This window comes from Tursiops truncatus, chromosome 21, assembly GCF_011762595.2.
Source record: "Tursiops truncatus isolate mTurTru1 chromosome 21, mTurTru1.mat.Y, whole genome shotgun sequence".
Classification (NCBI taxonomy): Eukaryota; Metazoa; Chordata; class Mammalia; order Artiodactyla; family Delphinidae; genus Tursiops; species Tursiops truncatus.
In genome coordinates, this window is record NC_047054.1 from 11,983,264 (window position 1) to 11,996,217 (window position 12,954).

The following is a 12,954-nucleotide window of genomic DNA, read 5'->3' on the forward strand; positions in this document are numbered from 1 at the left end:
AACATACTAGTCATCGGGGCTTCCCTGGTGGTGCAGTGGTTGAGAGTTCGCCTGCCGATGCAGGGGACACGGGTTCGTGCCCCGGTCCGGGAAGATCCCACATGCCGCGGAGCGGCTGGGCCCATGCGCCATGGCCGCTGAGCCTGTGCGTCCGGAGCCTGTGCTCTACAACAGGAGAGGCCACAACAGTGAGAGGCCCGCGTACCGAAAAAAAAAAAAACCATACTAGTCATGACCTACTAAATTGATTGAGTGCATGGTCATAGGTTTGAAAAATACACATCTTTTCACCGTTTGCATGAAAAAATAGAAAAGACTTGTCCAAAGTCCCTGAGAGGTTTCTTCGTTCTTTTCTATAATATATTATGTGATGTGACCATTTAAGTTTTATCCCTCATGCATATACATTTTGTATAAATATGCCTTTGAAAGAAAATAGAGAAGGTTAGGTAAAAAAAAAATCAGATCTCTGATATTTCTAATTTCTTATCGTGAGAATTTTAAATATCAGGATGAATCCTGGCTCTTCTTAAAGTTGATAATAATGAGCTTCTTACATTTTTATTAGTGTTTTGTACGGGGGTTCTTTGGTAGCAATTTAAATTTTTTCCTTTTTAATACTCTCACTGACTCACATCCTCCCTGTAAAGTAAACTCACCCTATGAAAACCCGGGTGCCGACACCAGTCACGTTCACTTGTGATTAGGCACTTTCCCAAACCAAACATCACTGCAGGTACTGAGTGACTGTGGCTTCTGGGCCTCCATTCCTAATCTCTGACATCTATGTGAGCTAAATAGTCTCCTGGATCCTGTCCAGATGTCAAATGGCATAACTGTAGAAGTCTTCTAGGTAGGAAGTGTGCCTGCTTTAGGTATCCTATGCTTCCATAATTCCTACTGCATAAAGTGGGTAGTTCTTATTAAAACAGACTTCTTTTTAACAGAATTTTAAAAATAAGAAATGCATGTATTAAATATAAAGATACCATTAGTCACAGGGTGAATAATTCCCAGGCTGTCTTGGGAAAGATAAGATAACCTGTTTAATATGATCTTACATATTTTCAAAGTGCTGTGTGTATGTGCAAAAATTATATTCTACTCTTATTTTTTTCAAGAATTTAAAGTGATAAGTACCTACTAAGATAAAGTAGTTGTTTTTTCCATTGAGATTAGCTTAATTTTACCTGGTGGGGAAGTTTCATGCTCTTAAATGTTCAGCTTTATGAAGTACTTTGTATTTCCTGAACAGAGTCTTGCTAAGCTGCAGGAGCGGTTTCACTTGGACCAGAGCATTGGCAGATCTGAGCCAGACTTGAGATCCAGTCCTGTGAACTCTCATTTATCTCTCTCCAGACAGACCCTGGATGCCGGGTCACAAACAAGCATTTCCGGGGATGTAAGTTATCCACGTGGAAGGGTTGGCCCCGGCACTGTCCTGACGGGCCCTGATTACAATACCGATGGCAAATGGAACGGGGGCCAGGAAGGTGGTGCAAATTCCAGCTGTGTGCATTCAGCATTTCATACTCATAAGATTGGATTTAAAAATCTTAACCTTATCTTTTCTGCCAAGGTGCCAAAGTATATCAGAATTTGTCCATATGAATAGCTTTGTTCAAACTTTCTCATACTGTATTTATTCAGAGACTCTATTGAAAGGCAAGAGACACATGAAAATTTGAGTTTTTCCTATTAAGTTTAGAGTCTTAGACATTAAGGTCCTTCCAAATAAACATTAAGGCTAATGAGAAACAAATATATGCCTTTAAAAACTAACCACAAAATTTGTTTTTATAAATCTGAACTTGATTATATTAAAACATTTGATTGGTGGTTTATACCTGGCATTTGAAAATATTTAATGTGGCTTGAATATTATTACCAGTTTGTATTCTACCTTTTGGGACACCATTAGTAGATATTTACTTTTCAATAAGTTCCAGTTATTTTTGTGTTCTCTATGCTTCTTTGAATTCTGTGCTATGAAAGTATAACAGGTAGAGATCAACAGTAGGGCTTACCTGTTTGAAAAATTTAATTTTTGAAGTAATTTATTTTATGTTTATGCATTTGAAAGTTAGATGATGGAAATTTTGGCTCATAGAGACAAGGAAATTAGTTCCAGTTCATAAATTTTATTGACCTGTACACCCTTCATAAACTCTTAGATACCAGAAACATTTACCTGATATTTTTTATCTTGAATTTAATGTGTGGAGAAAAGGACGTTAAAGTCTTTGAAAAACAGACAAGCTTGTATTAAAAAGAAATGTTTTGTCCCTACTGAGACTATAAAGTAAATGCCTTTTCAAACTGGTGTTCCCATCTTCTTTAGCTTTGCAATTACTTGCACTTCTTAGAAACAAAAGCAGTTTACTTCATTCATTTGCAGAGTTAATTGACTTTTTCCCTTTTGTTTTTTACTAGATCGGAGTGAGAAGTAGATCAAATTTGGCTGAAAAGGTCAGGCTGAGCCTCCAGTATGAAGAAGCCAAAAGAAGGTAACAGCAGGGGAGCTGGGTAGTGGTCAGTGGGTAGCGGTCAGTGGGTAGCGGTCAGTGGGTAGTCAGCTGGCTCACCCGGGTTTCCTTTTCCAGAATTCATCTTTACTCACGTAGGGACGTCTGCTGGGCGCTCGCCACCATTCTTACCCAGGTCACCCTTCAGATCTTAGAATATAAGGGTTACGGGGTCCCCTCTCCCGAAAGCTGAAGAACAAGGAGAATTAATGAGAAGGGCAGGAATGAAACTTTCCCCTTCATTCTGGAAGAAAGAAGCTTTGAGCTTGTACGGTACTTCCTTACAATTCAAAGTGCGGAGGTTGGTTTCTCAGATAGAAATGTGATACTGTGGCTCAGGTGCGGGGCTTGGTAGCAGCTGAGGAGTCTGAAGGTAAAGAGCTTCAAGCATCTTCCTTGGCTTGAAGGGAAGAGCCCCTGCTGACGTCCTGGGGGATGCTGAGCTGTCTGCTGTGTCACTCGCTTCAGGGAGTGTTTCCCTCCTTGACCCTCTCAATTCTTCTTCAGCCCTGCCTCGATAACTTTTTCTTGCCTTGTGACTCTGCTGGGGAAGGCCTGGGAGGCTCCTCTGTCCTTGCCTCGGTGACAGACTCAGCTGGTTGTCATAATGTAGGAACTGAATTTGTTCTGAGAGAGAGGGTCATACTGATACATTTCATTATTTTCCTTTTAAGAGTGTAAAAACGCTGCTGTTTTATTATTTAGGAAGGCATTGGGTGACAAACCTGCATTATCATGAACGTGAACAGTTCGGCTGAGAACATACTGGAGCATCGTGGCTTCCCACCACAAGGAAGCCCGTAAGATGGATACTGGAATACATCCATTATTATTGGTGACGATGAGAATTTAAAAGTCACTGGCCAGAGTTCTTAGAGGTTGTCTGGCTTTAACAGACTCTCTATTTGATCTGCCTAAATATAATATTTGCCTCTGGGTAGCCTCTGTTACTAATATTAATATTACTTGGTTCTTTGATTTACTGAAAGAACCCGAAGCTTTATTCCATAAATCATTAACCACGTGAGCTTGAGCAGGTCACTTAGTCTCTCTGAGCAACATTGCACTCGGCTAATTTTAATGCCTATAAAATTTCCCAGGTAGATTATAAATGGCTTGAGGGTAGGAAACATTTTGTTTACTGTATTGTCTGCTTCTCACATGCCAGGCTGATGCTTTGCCCTCAGTAAGGACTGAGAATTGCTCTGTGCTTTTGTGGCCCAGTGATGTGGAAGCCTGTTTGGGGCCCTCTGGCTATAAGCACGCCAGTTCCTGAGCTGCCAGAACTCCTAGGTTCTGACGTAAACAAAGCCAGGATCTGGTGTTCTGGTGTCTGGTTTTCTGAAGGAGAATGGCCATAACTCAGAGTTAATCTTGGGGACCAGGCCTCATGCCCCGGGGCCCTTGGGGTTTGACGCGACTTCCCTTGGGCCAGCTTGAGCTTCTGCTTTACTTTGGCTCCATGTGGAGCTTACACAGCACTTCTCCTCCTAGGTGGTCCCGGAAACTTTCATGTTTTCTTGCCCAGAAAGCTATTTCCAAATAAAATTCAAGACCTACCTAATGCCTGATCCCACAAGTATTAGATGCTGTTCTTTCCTTCACTACATCGTTGCTGTCAGTTCAATCGGTTAATTCAGTCACATCAAAACTTAAGACATTAGTTCTTTCCCATTTGGTTGCATTGCTGTTCTATTACCATTTGGGGTTTTATTTTAAAGTTTCTAGCGATTCTGACGAGAAGGTAAGTCTCAAGTGTTTATGCATATGTTGAAAACGCTTTTTCTTCCTCAATTCTGAGTAAGACGCGGGTTGTGTTCTCCTGAAACCTGTTTTCTCCTCCAGCTTTTGTTTTACGTGCTTAATGAAGCTAATACTGTCTTGCTTAATTTTCCAGTACGTTGGGACAGTTGTTTATGGTTTTGTGGTTAAAGCTGACGAGTAGCTGATGTTACATCTGTCATAAGTGCAGACGATGGGGGAAAATCCGAAGGACATTATATATGCAGTGCAGTTTAAGATGGCAATTTTATTTTTAACTCATACAAGGAACTTCAGGCAGAAGAATGTGGAACTACTTCCCTTTTTGTCCTGACAACATTTTTTGTTTCGTTTTGGTTTATTTATTTATTTATTTATGGCTGTGTTGGGTCTTCCTTGCTGCACGCATGCCTTCTCTAGTTGCAGCGAGCGGGGGCTACTCTTTGTTGCGGTGCGCGGGCTTCTCATTGCGGTGGCTTCTCATTGCGGAGCACGGCCTCTAGGTGCGCGGGCTTCAGTAGTTGTGGCACGTGGGCTCAGTAGTTGTGGTGCGTGGGCTCTAGAGTGCAGGCTCGGTAGTTGTGGTGCACAGGCTTAGCTGCTCCGCGGCATGTGGGATCTTCCCGGACCAGGGCTCGAACCCACGTCCCCTGCATTGGCAGGCGGATTCTTAACCACTGCACCACCAGGGAAGTCCCCTGACAACGTTTCTTGTTCAACTTTTTCTTCTCTTCAACAGCTTTTTACATCAGAAAGGGGAGGAAAACGTCCCCCCTTCTCTATCTGTTTTTCATTTTTCTCGTGTGCGCTGCAACAATACGCAGAGTAATCATGCAACATTTTTTAATAGGAATATGGATTCTTCGTGCCAACATCAGTTGTGTTCATAGTTTACCTTGATCTTGTTTGTGCTTATGGTCAAAACAGCCAAGTGCCATTTCCCTTGTGAACAATCCCGATCGTCCTCACAGCGCCACAGAGCAAGTTATTTGATTCGGGTGGTCATTCTTATTGAATCAGGAGTTAACTTGACCATTGAGTACGAAGCTCTAGAAGCAGTGACATCTGGGGCCAGCAAAATTATGAAACCGGTGAAGGTTCCCTTTGCTGCGTTTTCCTCCTCCCGCCCCTCCCGGCCCCGTCGCTTCAGCACCTGTTGTCACTCCAGTGGGCCCTGGGTGCTGCTAAGTGTGTTCAGAGGAGAGCCGGGTCAGTGCCGTGTGTACAGGGCCAGCCCCGTGAGCGCCCCGTGTGTGCTGTAGACTCCATGCAGACCCTGAGCGGGAAGCGAGTTCACGGTGCACAGCTGAGGAATGTGGGTGGGGGAAGCCGAGCCCCGCCCCCTTCTCCTTGGCGATGCTGTAGCCTTGAGGGACGGACTTGGCTGTGGTACTGCATGGCCTAGCCCCTGCCCTCTTTTCTCCCCTCTCCCTTCCCTGATTGGCTGATCCCCAGTTGCTGCCAGCCTAGCCTGGGGACAGCGTCTTTACGCAGAGGAACAAGATCTAGAATAATGCACTTCCGGCATCATTTACCAGAGATTCTTTTTTTTTTTTTTTTTTTTTTTTTTTTGCGGTACGCGGGCCTCTCACCGCTGTGGCCCCTCCTGTTGCGGAGCACAGGCTCCAGACCCGCAGGCTCAGCGGCCATGGCTCACGGGCCCAGCCGCTCCGCGGCATGTGGGATCTTCCCGGACCGGGGCACGAACCCGTGTCCCCTTCATTGCCAGGCGGACTCCCAACCACTGCGCCACCAGGGAAGCCCTACCAGAGATTCTTTAAAGGAAGCTCTCGAGTGTTCCTCCCGCCACCTCACACAGGCAGGCACACGTCAGGGCTGACCGCCCACGGCCCTCTGCTTTTTAAGCTTCTGTGTACTTTGACCTTCATCCTTTTTCCGGTAGGTAGGTGTGCTTACTCAGATATTAAAGGTGGGGAGGATGGATGAGGCAGATAAGAAGTAAGTGTAGCATCCGCTGCCGCTGCCCCGGGACCGGACCAGACCGGACCGGAGCCTCACACCAGCCATCACGCCCGTCCCTGGGGGGTTAGTCCCGACCGAAGCCCGCCTCGTGTTTTCCCTTCCTTGGGGCTTCTGACTACGTGCACAGCTGTTATTTCATTCTGTCTTATTTTATTTTAGTATGGCCAACTTGAAAATCGAACTGTCGAAACTGGACAGTGAGGCCTGGCCTGGGGCGCTGGACATTGAGAAGGAGAAGCTGATGCTGATTAACGAGAAAGAAGAACTTCTGAAAGAGCTTCAGTTCGTCACCCCAGAGAAGCGCACCCCGGACGAGCTGGAGAGCCTGGGTGCCGAGAGGCAGCGGCTGGAGAAGGAGCTGCTGTCGGTCCGGGGGGCGCCCAGCCGAGCTCTGGCCGAGAGGTGCGTTCCCCTCCCCGGGCCCCAGGTGGCTAACCCGTGGGGGGCTCAGCTGGGCCTCCAGGCCGTTCTCCCTGGTCTGCGGAAATCTCAGAGGCCTCAGCCCTTAGTGGACTGAGGACTTCTTCCTGTAGAGCAGTAAAGCACACCCTGCTTAGTCCCCGTGGTTCCTCTACGCTTTTGGGGAACGTGAAAATGCCTGAGACAGATGTTGAATAACTAAGGAATGTTGACAGAAAACCAGGAATGCAGTCCATCGCTGACCGAGGCTGATAACAGTGGCTGTAAACTATTGCACTCTGATAAGAGAGATTATCTGGACTGTTAGAGCGGCTGAAGCTTCCTATTCTGGGTTTATTACTCACAAGAATGCAAAAGTTTATTGCTTTTCATTTCACAAGGAAAAGACAACTTGCTCCCTTTGATATCTCAACAGGTCACAAAATGTTCACTTGGATTTTGTTTGTCAATTGAAACCCTCCTCTGAAGCAGGAGAAAATATAAAGGAAAATGCTTTAAGCAATTTTCTCATCTTTCTGTGGGAAGGTGTAAATTGATCACTTAATCTAAAAACTCCAGTTCTGTAGGCAGATCAGCTGGACTCTTAAGCAGGGAACCCCTGTGTGTGTTTGCTGTGAGGACACCTGCACAGCAGCCCTGTGTCCAGGCCTTGCTGACTAATGGTCAGACACCTGTTTACCTGTTTCAGCCATAGACCATGTGGCCCTTTAGAACCACTGCGCATCCATCTTTTAGGCCAACAAGTAAGGAGCAGAATGAAGGGAGAGAGATTCACATTTGCTTAACTTCAAGTGACCTGGGAATAAGTTTAAAATACCCACCCATGATCCAGTCACTTTTTTTTTTTAACTTCTTGCCTTCTTGCCTTCTAATTCCTTGTCTTCTATAAATGTTTAAGGTTGTGTGTCAACATAATATCAAAACATTTGAAAAGTGTGGTGGTGGAGGAGACGGGGGAGGGAAGAACCTCTGACATTCCTGGTGAGGTATTAGCGTGAGCACTTGTTTAACCGTGTGAGTTAAAATGCTGCTGGAGATAACGCATAGCTACAGCATCACAGCTTTAGGGAGCGTGAAAAAGTATCAAAGGGGGAACCCCCTACAGATGCCATCCTTTCACCATCTTAAATAATTCTCATCACCCACCTGCCCCTGCTTCTCCTCCCCTCCCGCTCTGACATCTCTAGAAGGTGTCAGCAAGGCTGGCCAGGTAGGGAGCCATCCGACCAAGACCACAAGGAACAAAAAGAAAGGGCGAGAAGGCAGAATTCAGTTGTTTTCCTGAATTACCTCGATGTTGTATGTGAGTGTCTGTGTCTGTGTTTCTTAAAGTCCGAGGATAAACGTTTGATAATCATCAGCAAATATGATGAAATGGTTCGCTTTGTGTGGCTCGTAGATAAAACACCAGTGATCTTTTGTGTTATGTCGCCCTTAATAAATGTCATATAATTATACCTGTGTAACGTACGGACATCTGACATCTCAGCTGTCCTACTCTGCAGTATCTGAATCCGGGAAGGGCCCTACCAGTGGACTTTAAATTTTTTCTGGGAGAGAAAGAAAACAGGCGTGTGTTTCTTTGTTTGAATCAGCTTTTGCAGGCATGATGTCTTGTCTTCTTTTTCTTTTTTTGGCCGGGCCACGTGGCATGCGGGATCTTAGCTCCCCGACCAGGGATAGAACCCGTGCCCCCTGCACTGGGAGTGCGCAGTCCTAACCACCGGACTGCCAGGGGAGTCCCTTGTTTGTCTTTTTCATTAGGACTGGAGCTTCAAAAATGACTAATGAAGTAACGTTAAAAATATAGTTTAAGTGCCTAGACTTTGGCTTTTATACTTTTGTTTGCACACACATAATAACTGTCAAAATTCCAGCAGAAACAGTAGGCTTGATCTCATCCGGAAGAGGAGCTATAAAATATTTATACAAAATAATTCTCTATCTAGTGAGATCCAGCCGTGGGGTTTGAGTCGCACAGGGAGTAATGGGGGCCATGCACGGGTTTGGATGGCCCTCTGACTCACGACCGCGCATGGGCCCACGTCCCACAATTGAGATCTTAGCAGGAAGGGAAATGTGTATGTTTCACATTTGTGATATGTTGGCTGTCTGAGTCATTTGGAAGGGTCAAGTCATTTAGCATTACAGAAAATGGACACCAGCTTCCTCTGTGCTGTGCATGGCCAAAAGCAGAGCCCCACGATAAAGCAGGGTGAGGCTGAGGGACTCACACTTTCTTGCTGGAGCGCCTTGCAGTTTTCTCACTGCTCTCCTTGGCTGCAAAACGGCCCAGCATTCCCTGTGCAAGAGAGCAGAACCCCTGCGAAGTGCACCCGGAGTCCTTTGTTTCCCAGTGGGCACAGCACGGTGTGGCTTTGGGCTTTGTTGGTGGTGGTGGTTTCACTTCACTCCCCATATGCTCTCCCCGTTTCCTACCATTCACCAACCTCATCGTTTCTTCCCACTGCCTGTGTATATTCCTGCTGTGCTTGTCGCTGCTCTTGAGCTGAAACGGGATCATCCCCCCAGCCAGAAGGCCCGAGAAGCCCTCTGCAGGCAGTGTATTTCCTCGGTGCTCCAGCAGGAGGTCGAGGGAGACACCTCTGGGAACTTGACATTCACTGTGTCAGACTTAGTTTCATCGCAGAGCAAACGGTGCTTCACCGACCCCAGACCCCCTCCGTTTCTTCTCGGTACCTACACGCCTGTCAGACAAGCACTTGCTGCTTCCCCCAAATTATCCTGTTTTCCACTAACATTGTGGGTTTCTCATTATTTCAGGGGTGGCCTCAGGCGAGATTCTGAGTCATTGCTGACTTTTGGTCTCTGAAGGAGCTAAACTCACATGAATTTTCAGCCGCTGTGTGAGCTCCCAGAGTCCCCCAGCTGTGCCCACCAGCCCCGTCCTCAGTGTCGCCTACTCGCGGGACCGCCCACGGAGACGGAGCTCGCCCCCTAGTGGTCATAAAGCGCATCGGGAACGAGAAATTGCTCTCAAATGAAAAAAAGACTTGTTACACATCCTTCTATTCTTTCCTTACAGTTATTGAAATTCCTTAAACTCTGTGCTTTTCTGTGGCTGATAAGATCTTAACATTGCTCCTTCCTTTTTCACAAATCTTAGGGGTTTTGCCTTGCATCTTGCCAGGGTGTCTTGTTTCTTAATCATATGAATGTTTTTGCCACTGATTCTGAAAAAGTTCTTATAGCAAGTGGGCGGGGGGTATGAGTGTCATATATTTTTTAATGGAAAAGGAAATTCTTACTTCTGTAGATGACATGGAGCTTTCCCCCTCAGGGCACCGAGGGCAGAGGTGGAGGGTGCAAGGGCCCCCTTGTCTTGTCCAGGGCAGCTGGGCAGGGGTGTGGAACAGCGGGACTGTGGGAGGGGTCTTTCGGGGTCAGGTTGAAGAGGTCTTTCTCACCCAGGAGGAGTAGCAGGACGGGGGCTGGAGAAGGGTGAGGAGAGACAGAGGCGCACCCTCCTGAGGGGGCTGACATCTCAGCAGTTTCTTCTAGTCCCTGGTCCAGAGGAAGTGGGGGAGGTCATTTCCCAGGAAGGATACCAGGAACCAGCTCCCACTGGGAGAGGCTCTGATTCCATCAGAGACAGAAGGTGCAGTGCTTGACAGAGGACAGCCACAGGGTTGCCAGCAGGGTTTCAGGGAGACACCTCTGGGAACTTGACATTCACTGTGTCAAACTTAGTTTCATCGCAGAGCAAACGGTGCTTCACCGACCCCAGACCCCCTCCGTTTCTTCTCGGTACCTACACGCCTGTCAGACAAGCACTTGCTGCTTCCCCCAAATTATCCTGTTTTCCACTAACATTGTGGGTTTCTCATTATTTCAGGGGTGGCCTTAGGTGAGATTCTGGGTCTTCGTTTCTGTGCGAGGGCTTTCTCTAGTTGCGACAAGCGGGGGCCACTCTTCATCGCGGTGCGCGGGCCTCTCACTGTCGCGGCCTCTCTTGTTGTGGAGCGCAGGCTCAGTAGTTGTGGCTCACGGGCCTAGTTGCTCCGCGGCATGTGGGATCTTCCCAGACCAGGGCCCGAACCCGTGTCCCTGCATTGGCAGGCAGATTCTCAACCACTGCGCTACCAGGGAAGCCCCCTACTTTTTGACATTCACTAGACCTCCCCAGGGCCTTCTTTAAGCTTCTTCCAATGACGTGATCTAGACACCTGCAGGGAGGGGACCGGGGAGGGGCGCCGGGCTCTCCAGGCAGCCTGGGTAGAGGAGGGAGAAAGAGCCCGAGCCTGCCCTCCGGGAGCTTAGGGTTCAACTGGAGAACACAGGCCAGGCCTCAGTTCAAGGCAACCGGGAAAGGTCTGGAAGGGCAGCACCTGAGCCATTGCCAGAGGAGGGCCTGGGGGGACCATCACATGTGACTGACTGGAATGGGAAAGATTTGGATTTAAATTTCAGCATGAAACACACTGTTGCCCTGAAGCCTCCTTACCATACCAGAAAAGCCTTCATTTGTGTGTGTGGGACTTGGTTTTAAAACTTACTTCAAAAGTATTGCTCCGGGATTCCCTGGTGGCGCAGTGGTTAAGAGTCCGCCTGCCGATGCAGGGGACACGGGTTCGTGCCCCGGTCCGGGAAGATCCCACATGCCGCGGAGCGGCTAGGCCCATGAGCCATGGCCGCTGAGCCTGTGCGTCCGGAGCCTGTGCTCCGCAGCGGGAGAGGCCACAACAGTGAGAGGCCCGCGTACCGCAAAAAAAAAAAAAAAAAAAAAAAAAAATATTGCTCCTGTATCAGGAGACATGGGTTTTAGTAGATTCGGGGACTTTCTCTGGACCTTTATGTACCTTCTAATTCAGTTAATCTACTTTGAATTAATATTTTTTCCTGGTTGAGTTTTTGTTTATATTTAGGAGATTTAAAAAAAACGTGGTGGTTTTCTGGGTCCCATTCTGCTCATTTCAATGATGTCTAAGACTCCTGACACAGACAGTATGCTTGATATATTTAAAAATGGCTTACTCAAGTACACAATTCCATAATACTCAGATTTTTTTTTCTAAAAAATCCTCATAAAAACTTGTTCAGCTGAATGTGGATGAAATTTCATGAAAATCCAGTACAGGTGATGAGAGGTGCCGTCGATGGGAGAAAGGAAATCACTTTTATGTCTTTTTCTTGCTTAAACAGTTAAGCCCAAATTAGCTCACACTGGCAATATGGACTAATTTGTTTCTTCATCGCCAACATTCTCATCAAAATAAGATTGGAATTTGTATCACTAACTATGATTTTGGAGCAGCCCTTACCAAGTTCAGTACTCAGATGATCTTTTCTAATTCCCCGTTATTGCAGTCAAGTGTTTTAGTAACGGAAGCTCAAGTCTCAAGCCTGCAGAAGGCTCTTTAATCTTTGTTCGGTTTTTTCGTTGTTCTTTTCCTCCCCACTGTCTTCCCCTAACTTGTAAGAGCGTGAGGTGTTCTTACCCATTTAAGAAAGTTTTAGACTACCAACATTTTACAAGTTCTCAGTAATGCCGGCCATTTGGTGCAGTCCTTCGCCCAGTGGCCGTGGACGGCTCTGCCCACTTTCCTTCTGGCAGGTGGCTCTGTTTTCTCTGTGTCGAGTTCATTTGGATCTCACAAGGGGAAAATAATGAGGATCTTTCTTTTCTTTCAGAATCTTTCTTTTCCTGCTTGGTCATAGTTCTGTGAAAATCAATTCATTTCTTTTTCTTGTCTAGATTGAAATTGGAAGAGCGAAGGAAAGAGCTGCTACAGAAACTTGAAGAAACTACTAAATTAACTACATATTTGCATTCACAACTTAAAAAGTAAGCCTGTTTGCTTCTTGAGGGGAACATTTTTGTTGACTGCATCCAGGCATGTTGTAGTTCATCTTTGATTACTTTTCTCTATATTTTCAATGACTTAAAAGTAGGAAAATTGTTATACTAATACAGTTAAAACTCGGATGGCCACATTTAAAGATGCAGGGATTTGGGTTTGGTTTATTTTTGTTTCATGAACCCCAAGGTCCTTTTTGGAACATGTTTGAAATGTGTTGGGAAGAAGATGTATTTCAACTATCAGGACATACTTAGGAAAATGACACATTTCTCCACGTCATCCCTTCTTTTAAAAAGGGAAGGTGGGGGAGATTTGCCTGAAAATATACATCCTGAAATATACATAGAAAGAGGAGGAAGGCAGTGAGCCCAGGGGCCTTTGTCTTTAGAAGCTGGCCTCTTCCTTTCTCAAAATAAAAAGTTTGATTCTTTAAAAGTAGAGTC

General features: G+C 46.2%; 1 protein-coding gene across 2 annotated transcripts in view; it reads left to right on the forward strand.

Annotated features, from left to right (window-relative positions):
• WWC2 (WW and C2 domain containing 2) overlaps positions 1-12,954 on the forward strand; it is a 166,150-nt gene that overhangs the window by 121,497 nt on the left and 31,699 nt on the right. For both annotated transcript variants that reach the window (XM_019921372.3, XM_019921373.3), the window contains 4 exons: positions 1,256-1,402; positions 2,434-2,507; positions 6,429-6,671; positions 12,406-12,495. In XM_019921372.3, the coding sequence (XP_019776931.1) occupies positions 1,256-1,402; positions 2,434-2,507; positions 6,429-6,671; positions 12,406-12,495 (554 nt within the window). The remainder of the gene's footprint in view (positions 1-1,255; positions 1,403-2,433; positions 2,508-6,428; positions 6,672-12,405; positions 12,496-12,954) is intronic.